The 12,173-nt window shown below is 42.7% G+C and overlaps 1 protein-coding gene across 15 annotated transcripts in view; it reads right to left on the bottom strand.

Annotated features, from left to right (window-relative positions):
* Positions 1 to 12,173, bottom strand: part of elavl4 (ELAV like neuron-specific RNA binding protein 4) — an 84,549-nt gene that overhangs the window by 27,304 nt on the left and 45,072 nt on the right. For all 15 annotated transcript variants that reach the window (XM_037115629.1, XM_037115636.1, XM_037115630.1 and 12 more), the window contains one exon: positions 2,198 to 2,301. In XM_037115629.1, coding sequence (XP_036971524.1) covers positions 2,198 to 2,301 — 104 coding nt within the window. The remainder of the gene's footprint in view (positions 1 to 2,197; positions 2,302 to 12,173) is intronic.

The raw sequence follows: 12,173 nt of genomic DNA, 5'->3' as shown, positions 1-12,173 counted from the left end.
CTCAAACACACTACAGAGAGACACATCGCCCGAGAGCATGCGAATCTCTGGGCCAAGCGTTTCCTCACAAGTGTAGTGGCAGAGAGTGGGAAGGGTGTGACATGAAAGAGCGCCAAACTTAATTTTAGAATCACCGTGCTGCCTTTTACCTTGTTACCTTTGGGGTATTTCAGTCTGTTGTGGAGAGAGAAAGCAACGAGAGAGGGTGGTAGGAAGGAGGAAATGAAGTGTGAAAGAGCGATAGCGGCAGACAGAGATGCAGAGTTGTCTTCTGTCATTACGAAGGCCGCCTTTATCTCAGGGACAACTAGAGGCAACCGCTTGTGTCATGAGAGTGTGAGGGTGAAAATCCGTGAACTCAGACTGCTACACTCAATAAAGACCTCATGAATTTCACGCTTCATAAATGACCTTCAACTTTTTCCAGTCTTTTTATTTAAAATGCCTATTTTTGCAAAGGTTTCAATGTTAGGTGACCTCCATGTTAATGTTACAACTCCAACCCTACAGACGTTAATTAAAACAGAATACAATCATTTGCAAAAGAACTGTGTTGACTGATTCCAAAGCCCATATAATATTATTGTATCACTCTTTACCTTGGTCTTGTTTCTGTCTTGGACAAAGAGGATTCTGGACCAGTCAAGACCGTGACTGCATACACAATACTGATCAATATTTGTGATATCAAAAATCAACTGATACATTAGTTGGGCTCTAATATTTATGGCAATAAAAGAGGTGAACTTTAATTTTTCTTCTGTTGGTGTTTTCATGTGAACGTGGATCTTTCAGAACGTTTTCAGGAGTCCCTATGGTTTGCATGTTCTGCATTTTATCATGTGTCAGGCATGGTGGGACTCGTACTGGTCTTGGTTTTGACTCAGTCTCATCCTGCCTTTGCCTTGGTCTTGATTTAGTCTCAACCCATCAAAGTCTTGGTCTTATCTAGATCTCAAAACGCTGTGGCCTTGGTCAGGACTTGGTTCATGGGGTCCTGATTAAAACAGGCAATATCCCTTATGTAATCATGTGTTTCACAAAGTGGTGAGCTGAAAATGTGGGCCACAATGACCTGATCACACATGTGCAGACCAAAAAAAAGAAATAACAACACAAATAGAGAAACGAGCCACCTATCATAAACATGTCAAACCACCACAAAGCCCACCTCAAACAGAATAAAAGATAACAGATAGTCACTCTTACTTCACATACAAAAAACACAATATTACTCTCTATCTCTCTTTTGTACCCCATGGCATTACTAGACAAGAGCCAGCAAGCTGTACTGAACCGAGGCCAGGTCAGGCAGTGCATATTGTCTCTGGAATAGAGGGATTCTCACGGGGATTCCCCTTGCAACTGCAAGCTAATCCTATCCTATTAGATTAGATTAGATTAGATTAGATTAGATCAGATGACAGAAAATGAGAATCCAGGGATTACCAGAGAGCAACAGATTACTGCCCAGTTTAAAAGCCACAATACATCAGCAGGCCATGATCCGGGGGGATGCTGATATGTTGATGTTGTGTAAAAACTACTAAGTCAAATTTTTAGCCTTAAAAACATATTTGCCGGGGGAACAGCACAGTGCTGGCACTGATTTATCTGTTTTACCTCTGTGACAACCACCAGCAACATGGCATATTAGTCATGCCATTAAAATGCAATAACAGAGCCTTCAATTATTTTGGAAAACATGCGGTGACTGATGTGTTTCTTCCCTTTCACTCAGCAATATATACATAATTTCACCTTTACATGTTGACATTTGGAAAATAATTAGCATATCAGCCACAGTCACAAGCTTTTTAATGTGTCTATTTGATTCAGATGGTCTTTTTTATTTTTCTGATGCTCGTTAACAGCTCGATGCTGTTAATCCCATCTCACCTTCCAGCTCACTCACTAACAGCTATCACTATCGAAAAGCATTTGAGAGAGAAGAAAGCAGCCTTATATAACTTTATACATTTACCATAATTCTATCATTTATATTTATAATAAACCTAATCTTGATTTTTTTTTTATTTTGATTATATTTATTATATATTTATATTTCACATGTTGCTCAATGCTTTTGAAACATTTAGTTGCACATGAAAAATACACTGTGTAAATGATGTATTTGTAATGGAAATACTTGTGGAAAAAATGTTTTATTTAGACTTGATTAAATGAGTGTGGTTACCTTGATCGTTTTGGTCTGAAGTCTGAGTCCATTTAACGTGTTGATGGCTTTCTCTGCGTCCTTTGGATCGATGTAGTTGACGAAGCCGTAGCCCAGACTCTGTCCTGAAATGCCAAAAAGAGGGAAAGAAAAGCTTTTAAAACGTGATCTCAAATTAATCACTTCAATTTGCTCACTGACGACAAGGAAACATGTTAATTTATGCTCATTATCCACACTTGAAGACTTGAGGGGAGACAGAAACCGATCTTCGTATTTTGCATCTAGTGTCATGTTTTTAAAATGATTGGTAGTCTATAAGGAATAGCGAAATCTATATTTAGACTACACAATAATAAAGCTGGGTGATTCGCTGACCAGAGTTTGATCCTTCCTAAAAACAAAAATGATACCCAACCATTGCTCCCAACCATAGACACACTCTTGGACGTCATGCATTTTCGACATCCTTCATTGCTGCTGACAAAATCACAGTGACTCCTGCCCGCAGCGCCAAGAGTCTTGGTGTGACTTGGTGTCAACCATGTGTCATGTAAAGCCCGCTCTGTTGCCAGAACCCTGCAGATTTGAGCTGTATAATATTTAAAGAATGAGACAGCCTCTTTCCAGGTCCTCATACCCCTTGAGGGACTATGTTAACCCCTCCGTTCGACTAATACTTTAAAAAGACCAGCTAATGATCATTCAAGAGACAATCCTGGTCAAACAAAAGCACAAAAAGCTACCAATTCTGAGATAGAAATAAAATGCCTCCACCTTATATTTCATGTCATGATAATGACCTAACTGAATAGGACTGAATGTGCTGCAGATGGAAAAGCTGATCCTTGCACTCTTCATTACAGGTTGCTTGTTATATTGATGATCTCTGACCTTAAGGGAACTTATTCTACTGATACATTTAATTTACGTTGTTGAACACAGAGGTGTCTATAACTAAATGCCTCGAATATGTCATGAATCATGCTCAAATTCGCCCTTAAATGCCCTGGCAAATAAAAGTATCACAGTGAATATAAACAACATATTTGTTACTGTCTTTGCAGCCGTGCGAAAAGCAGAAAAAAAACATACCACCCCCATTTCCCTCTAAGCTCAAAGTGTCTTAGATAGCAGACTCCCTTTGAGTGTGAAGCAGGCCTGACATCTCCCAGTGTTTCCCCGACAGATCAAGCTTTTCAACAGGCGTAGGACTTTAAGAGGACGCCTCCAGCCAACAAGGCCTTCAGTCGGCTAGTTTTCCACAAACAGCCCGGATCCACTAACACCACACACAAGCACAAAGAATCCCAGTCAGTTTAAGAGGAGCAGCGTGCACATATTCACGCTAATGGGAACAGACAGCGGTTAGTCAGAGACAAAGTGAATCACAAAATATGGAGCATGGCTGTTTCACAAAATAAATACATTTGGGCTATGGATATCACAGCGCAGAACAGCTCAGCAGCGAGCAGTGGAAGGGCCAGGAGGGACTTGTAGTCCTAACATCAAACAGCTGATGATTTTCTCTTCTTCTCTCCTCTCCTCCCTCTCCTCCTCTGGATTAACTGTGGATTATCAGACGCTCTCCATTGTTAATTAAAAACCTGCCATCCAGAAGAGACTACTGCTATTTATAACTAACCGTCCTCTCCTCCCTCTCCGCCTCCTCCTCTCTGACTCTCTGCTGACATCAGGTGTTAAGATTGCCAGTTTAAATATAACTCACAAAATCCTTCTTTGTGGGTTCGCTTCTTTATTAAACAGTGTACATACAGAAGAGACCGATAATAATGAAGAGAAAGAGAACATGTAGCAACAGCGATACAGACTGAGATGAAATAAAACATACATTCAGATTTAAGCTTGCCAGCAAACCGAAATGGGCTGTATAACGGATGTTAACTTACCAAGCGGTGTACAGAATATCTAGAATCTTTTCCTAAAATAAGTTTAATAGCAGTTTCTGGTCATAGGTGCATGTATTCAATTTACACTCCCACTTTAAATTCCAGATGGGTGCAACAGCTGAGAGCCGGCTGCTTGTAACGCTCCACTCCTGCATTCACTGTCTCTCCCACCCTCGCCTCCCACTTTCCTATCACCTTCCTCACCCCACCCCTTCATCTTCAACAAGAAATGTGAGGTTCGACAAGCACAGATACCAGGAGGTTAGCCGAAAATGAAGTGTGCTGGCGAAGAGCACTCATGCAGGGCAATCGAGATGGGCTGGCTGGTGCTTAATGGTACAGAGACTCTTAGCACTCGTGGAGTAGTCCAGGCAGGCAAATGGGGCCAAACTGGCAGCCACAGACGCCATGTGACGGAGGGCAGCATCACTGTAGGTTGAGTGCCTTTATGTGTGTATGTGGGTGTGTGTCGGTGGGCATATACATGAGTCAGCAATGGATTATAGTCTTGTAACAAACATAATATATTTTCTTTGATTACAGGCCCGATGAATGTAGCATTCAGCTCAATGTAAATCAAATGTTTTTATGTAAGTTTGAGTATGTTGTATGAATTTAGCTTAAGCTGGCATCGGCACATCTGCCCACCCACGCGCTCTTCCTTACTCCCACTTTGGCAAGGCTGAGTGCCTCCAGGGCTGGGGGGGAGAGGGTAGGAGCGAAGCTCACTGGCTGGCATCAGTCCCCAGGTGAGTAGGGAGATGCGGGGGAGATGGAGGGAGACATCTGCCTGCAGCATCAGGAAAGCTCCAGGAGGGGATTCCACCAACAAATTCCAGCCTGCTAGTGAGCAGCTAACAGCAGGGAGCCAACGGCAGACTGCCTGTAATCTGCGCGGATGGGTGGGAGACGCAACACCAACGTACCGCGCAAATGTACACACATGTGCACACACAAATGCAAGTAAACATGCACGCAGAAACAAACACAAGCAGTAAAGTATGTCCTCGCAGCAGGACTCATGGGGTAGAGTGGCTGGCAGCTGAACAGTGAATGCATGAGTGTCCGTTTGTGTGAAGCGGTGTATTGTAGTTCCTAAACGGTATAGTGAATGTCAATACTGAAAAGATGAAGATCGGTGTCTATTTCCATCCTTTCTCTTACATATGCAAAGGCATTCATACAGGCGAGGGGGCTACTGTAAGCCGCTCTACGTCTGTAACCTACAATATGCAGGCAGAGGCAGCAGGCAGGCAGTGTGGTTGGCTTCAGCCTGTCACAACACCTGCCCTGTTCACCTCAATACTCCCCAGCAGGATCAGCCCTGCATGCTGCCTGTATTTGGATCACACCATCACACAGTGCCCGGCTCTGTTCCGGCTCAACACACCGCAGTTAAGCACAGTTTAGACGCAGTTTAGAATGGCTCAGCATCATTTAACCTAGCATGGTGTCTTATTATAATGCAAGGATGAGGCCAGCTTGGGCTGCCAGACAAAATGTATCACCATAAAGTAACGACTAAGCAAGACATGATAGCACTAAAGTCAATGGCAAACTCTAGTCACAGATTTAAAGCTTGTGTTAGGATGTTCTTGAAGAGTGGGTAGTGGAAGACATATGATTTCATTATTCATTGTTATTGTCATGTATTCTGAATACAGACAAGGGGGTATTTTCAGTCATTCCGAATTCCAAAGCATTACCCCGAGGCTGAAGGCTGGGCTTTTCGCTGTATCCCCAAAAAATGTTTAAATACTATTGATAATGAAGAATTACAGGGAGATTAAAATGTCTGACTGTTTTTCAATAAAATATTTAATTCTAGAGTGTTACAGTTGCTTTACTACTGCTTAAGACTTTTTTACAAAAGCATGTTTTCAAAAGTAAGTGCACCATCCCTCTGAACTTTATGTCACAGAGTCAATCCTTTAAAAATGCAGTCAGAAGAGCCCTGACAGATTTTTATAGACAGAGACTTTCTTTCTGTATTTCATAATTACAGAAAAATAACTTGGGAAAAGTGCTGCATCACAGGCAATATAGAGAAGCTATTAAAAATGCATGATAAATAGCCTCTAATGGGGTTGTAGCTAACAGAAAAATCAGCCTTGTGCTGATCAATTACCTTAATGGATACATTAACTTATATATTTTAATTGTCAATTAAAACCAAGAACCCAAATGATGCATTGCTCTTCATAATGGCCTTTTAATGAGGTTAGATATTCATTTGCCTCTGATTCGTCAGCTGCTTACAGTGCCAGTTGTGCAAATTCTACAACAGTTGTAACGACGCGAGAAAATGCTCGGCAGCAATGAAAGAGGGCTTCTTAATAAAAATTATGTAAATTTAATGATGGCAGAGGTCTCCTAATAAAGAATGTCCCCATGTGAAGTATATAAATCTAAGAATCTAGAGGTTGTTAATGATATCAACAGTGTGTGTATGTGCAAAAGATGTCATTATACATTATATAGGTTTTTATGTTACACTCCAGCACTTTACTGTATTGTATAGTGCCACATCTGCTTTCACTAACCTCTCTAACCACACTGGGTGTGGGAGTGAGGAGGTAGGGTCTAATTTGGACGAGCCCCCACTCTTCTGGCAGACCATTTTACAATCTGACATAAATTGTATAGGGAGGTGGGCATGTTTTTCAGTGGTAAAAATCACTGCTATTTCTAGTGAGAAGCTCTTTGGCATGTTAGCGAGGTGTTATGACTAAGCCATTATTTGTTTCCTGAGGAGCAGCAGGTTGCCCAATGTGTTAGATGAGAAAATTAGTGTACTTCGAGTGGGTGCCCTGCCTGCTGGCCCCACCGTGTAATTTCACCTTTCCTATCCCCCTATGTGGCGACACATACACGGACATGCACACCACATAATGAAAATTCACACAACATACCGATGCAAAATGATGAGGGGTATATAAATAAGCACAAAAGCAAATGATGAATGCAAGGCAACACTGAATTTACAGGCATATGGTCAAATTAAATATACATATATATATATACATATACATATATATATATATATATATATATATACATACATATATATATATATATATATACATACATATATATATATATATATATATATATATATATATGTGTGTGTGTGTGTGTGTGTGTGTGTGTGTGTATCACACTCGCGCGCTCAATCATAGGCTGTCAGGTACACGCAGTAACACTCCAGTTGCATATTGCCTGTCATTATTTTGTGCCTTTTTGTTGTATTATGTGACTAAGAGCCCTGTACTGCAAACATGAAAGCAGCTTCATCTCCTGCTATCATCAGGCAAGGCTCACACAACACACTATAGACTCTTTGATCAAGAGTGGTCGCTACCAAATGAAAGACATAGCTGCAAGAGCCCTCTTTTTTGATTTTTTATTTTTTTAAAATGTACCCTCCTGGAATGTATTGTTCTTAATATCATTCTCTGAGCAGAGCTCGAATAAGTCAGTTTAAATTCTCCAAAAAGTTACTTAACCGCTGACACTATGTTGTCAAAACAGATTAAGAGTAGAGGCATTCTGGCAACTTGTTCAAATTCTACTCACTTGTTCTCTATTCCAGTGTGTTTTTTTAATTTTATAATTTCATTTCCATGAAATAAGAACACTGTGTAGTACACGCTGTCCAACAAATGGCAAAAAGCTCTGCATGAATTTTAAGCAACAAAACAGAATGAAAATTTGCATCTGAGTGAAGAAACATTTTAAAGGCTATCAAAAAACATCTCTAATTGTTCTCACACCCTAGCAGCAGTGGTGTCTGCCTGTCATTCAGAAGTCATGGGTGAAAGCTCCAGACAGGGTCAGGTGGTGCAACTTAGCTTGCAGGGATCAAAGCTCCAAGCCAGTGATGCTAACGCACCTTGAGAGGTCCAGTCCCTTCTCCCCAGATACAGGCAAATCCGCCCAGTCAGTCTTGAATTTAACGACATTTTTTAAAAAAGCAGCATTTCACATTGTCAGAATAAATGTGTCACTTCTTCCATCCTCTCCTGTCCTCTGACGTTTTGCCCCTTGCTGCTGCAGCAACTTGAGGTAGTGCTATTTTTTGATGGGCCATTGCTCCCCAACATTTGAAAAGGTGCCCTGTCACCAGCTTCATGTCAGAAAATCCTCCACTTACCTCAACGAGGGTCAACTCCACAGTGGAGAGGGAGTTAGGTGAGTTTGCAAAAAGACAAATGCAAAGAGAACAAAAGACTGTGGTGGCTCAGATACTAACAGTACAGTTAGAGCATATCATGTGGTGGCATGTATTCAGTCCGTTTAAATAACTAAATTCATAAACAGAGCCACGTCCCCCGCACACATGCATCTACTGTAGATCCCTCTCCCACTCACTCATTCAACACATCTTTTCCTCCTGGGTTGCCAAGGTAGCAGCCACTGTTGCAGTCAGGAGGCTCCCACTCTCAGCTCCCAAGGCCCTGCTACCACCAACACACACGCATAGACACCACTTGCCCACGTAGAGGCTCAGGGACGAAACACACACACGCAAGTAAACCACCCCCTCGTGGTGGCTCCCTGAGCCTTAGGGCCAGTGGACTGCAGCCTGCAGTGTGTGGGCTGGTTGGCTGGCTGTGCAACTGAGAAATAGAAGGCAAGCTGACAGACGGAGAAGCCCCTTTATGTCTTGGATAACCCTGTTACGTCAGGGTTGCGGAGCCTACTCTGCTGCACCTGCTTGAACTCGGCACAGAGCGAGCAGGCCCACAACCCTTTAGCCGTCCACCACGAGCCCTGCAGCACACGTGCTGGGGACAGAGGGACTGTCTGGTTCTGTCCTGCCCAGGTACAGCGCACTCAAGAGTGGAGGGTTGGAGGGTGGGGTACCAGGCCTGAGGCGTATTCGGCTTCTGGATCTGAGGCCGACACAGGGGACAGTCACAACCTCTGTGTTCCATGTAAAGGGCACTCAGAGTGGAATGAGAAGGGACAGAGGCAGTCGGAAGTGAGGGTCACAGGAGGTTCCTCCTGGAACAGTGCAGACAAGCAAGCTCTAAGGACATCCAACTCTGGGTCCTAAGCAGAGGGAGGAGGAGGAGGAAGAGGAGGAAGAGGAGGAGGAGGAGGAGGAGGAGGAGGAGGAGGAGGAGGAGGAGGAGATGGGGGGGGTGCTAAGAGGAGAGAGACAGGACATTCTCTGGACCTGAGACTCTGAAACTTTAATGTGTGTCTGACTGCTTGTGTCTGCACTTCTGAGCCTGGCAGCTCTCTTAATACCTGGCTTTGGAGATGTCAAATCCTTTTTTCATCTCTTTCCCTGTCAGCTTTGTTCACGCTATCTTCAGCCATCAGCCCAACTCAGGTTCAAATAAATGCAGCCTGTATGTGAGATATAAACACTGCCCTCAATCTTCCTGGCATGATATCAGTAAGGATTTAAAAAGGCATTGTAAAGTGCCTAAAGATGGCAGTAGCTCCACTTGAAGCACCATGATGTTGACGCTTCAAATATTTCCCCCGAAAAAGTTTGTCCCATGACATGTTAGTGGGCTTTAAATTCAAAAACTAATACAAGAAGTTTGTGTTTACACTGTAATGCAGTAATGAAATTTTAATGGGACAAAGAGAAGCAGAACAAGGAGGCTTCCTCCTAAAATATGACCAAATATACAATATAATCATGACTCTAACATAAGCCTGCTTTAAAGAAGGGATACTCTCTGCAAATTAATTACATAAAGTCAGTGGCCACTTTTTGAGGGAAACAGTAAATGGGTCTCATCATACAGTCAAACATAGAAATAATGGAGAGTTTTGTTCCCATCACCCTCGTAATGATGTGAAAAACAGCTTGGCTTGCAATATGAAATACAAAGAGAATGAGCTTTGCCCCTGAGTGTGTTGTCAATGTATATTTCAGTAGCAACAAAGAGCTGTGGGTAAACTGAGGTTTATATGGTGAATATTTGATCTGTTCTGCATTAAGACTGACAGTCCTTGTGCAGGAGCTAAGCTCCACCCGTCTGTCCTTACAGATCAGGGCAAGATGCATATTTTATGTTTGCAATATTTGTGGGTGCACTTGATGTTCCATAACAGAAATGGAACAACTATGAAACTAATGGATGTGCGCCGCTTGAGCTACAGACTTGTGCATGCAAAGCACAGCAAATTCAGAAAACCTGAGATGTTTTTTGCACCTCCAGTATATAAATAAGGTGTACCTGTCCTTATGTAAGAATTGGGTTCGCAGCGGGCTTTCACATGCTACTGAAGCTGCTGTCTGTCAGAGGTGCTCTGGCTTGAACTACTCCACAGCTGACATCACAGTCCATCTATTTTTCATAGCCAACATCTGCTTGGCTTGCTACATTGTCACTATGATTTGTGTCAGCTCCCCAGATTCCATGTATAAAACCAACACATGGAAGGTGACTAGAGTAGTGCGCACAAAAGGCTTTAGTCAGGTTACTTTGGGATGACGTCTTAACAGCATTTCATTTCATCTGCACAAAAGGAAAAAATGCCGTTTTCATTATTACAAGGTGAGTAAAGTGCTGGTGATAGCTGGCAGTAAGCTAATTCTGCAACTACCTGAGGCAACCAGAGCAGGGCAGACACAGCAGATGGTAAATTTTGTGAACTGTTTATTCAACAAGCAAGCTGAGCTTTAAGCCGCTGTGACTGTACTGCATGTGCTATTGGCGCCGCATGAGAATCCAAAAAATGGTTGTCCATAAAAACACATAATCCCCTCAACCTCCTCCTCAACGCAATCAATTCTTGTTCCAGCATGAAAAGCCATTTTCTTTTCCTCCATGTCATTATGAAAACAAATGCATTCATTTCCCAAGCAGAAATGCAGCTGATGCAGAAGAATTATCCCGAAAAATGACTTACTGACAAGGATCCGTCAATTCCTTTTCGGTGCGTGCGTGCGTTTGGGTATGTGTAGATGTCTGTGGGTGCTGATTCAGTACGTTGCAAAGCCCACATTAATTTTCCCTTGCTCTCCATAAGGGGAGGTCTCAAAGAGGAGTGGCTGCTTCCACCGTTGCTCAAGACAAGCTTGCACACTGGCAATTTTCAGCTTAAACAGAGGTTTCCCTTCCTTTAGCGACCAACAGAAAAATGAGCAGTGAGTTCTGTAAGTGCGACGTGTCTCAAAGCCACAATGCCCTTGTCGTTTGTGTACGTAACATTCTCTAGATGACAAAGTAATCATTGAAGCTACTACAGTATACACACTTAATTCAAACAACAAAACGCCCAGAGATATCATCTCTTTAAGAATGCACAGGCAGACAGGAAATTCACAGGTGGAAGCTCAGAGCTTATGTGCAAGGGTGTGTGGGCTGCAGCAAGGTGCGTGTAAGCTAGCCTTAAATAAAAGATTAACCTGCATGTCCCTGCCGTGTTATGAGAGCACCAGGCAGAGGTAGTTGTGCAAGCAGGCAGGCAGGAAGGTAGGCAAGCAGACAGGCGTGTGGGGAGCAAGAAAGACACCCAGAGGTGGCTCTTCTACCAGCTGAAGTCAGTCAGGGTGACAGACGGAGCTTGAGTGTCTACGCGTGCCCGCGCCCGCCCGAGCCTCACGCCACGCTGGCATCATTGGAGCTGACAAGAGCGAGCCCACAGGAAGCAGAGAGGACGCTGAGGACCTGTCTGTCTCTCCTACCTTTGAGAGGCCCGTGTGCTCACACCTTGTCAGCAAATGATGGGAAACATATTATGAGATGAGAGAACAGTTGCTTGTAAAAATGAGCGCATTTGAAAACGGTAAGGCCGTCACAAAAGTACCACGCAACGCAAAAATCCTTACTCGTAGCGTGCCCACCGAAAGACTGCTTGAATCCGTAAATACTTCGACCTTGTAACGATAAAATATTGAAACAATTATTCTAGTACATGTTTTAAAAATTCACTTCAAATTTCTGTCAGTGAATTTATTTAAAATCTAAAACTTTGCTTGATACTCGTCATGCTTTTCACACTGCATAATGGAATATGAAGGCATTAATATTCCCATCAATATGAATTATAAATATATAGCTACAGCACACTCTATCTTTCCTCAAGAAATTTTAAAGATTCATTCTGAAATTTTA

This window comes from Acanthopagrus latus, chromosome 11 (genome assembly GCF_904848185.1).
Source record: "Acanthopagrus latus isolate v.2019 chromosome 11, fAcaLat1.1, whole genome shotgun sequence".
NCBI lineage: Eukaryota > Metazoa > Chordata > Actinopteri > Spariformes > Sparidae > Acanthopagrus > Acanthopagrus latus.
This window is presented reverse-complemented; position numbering and strand designations above follow the sequence as displayed.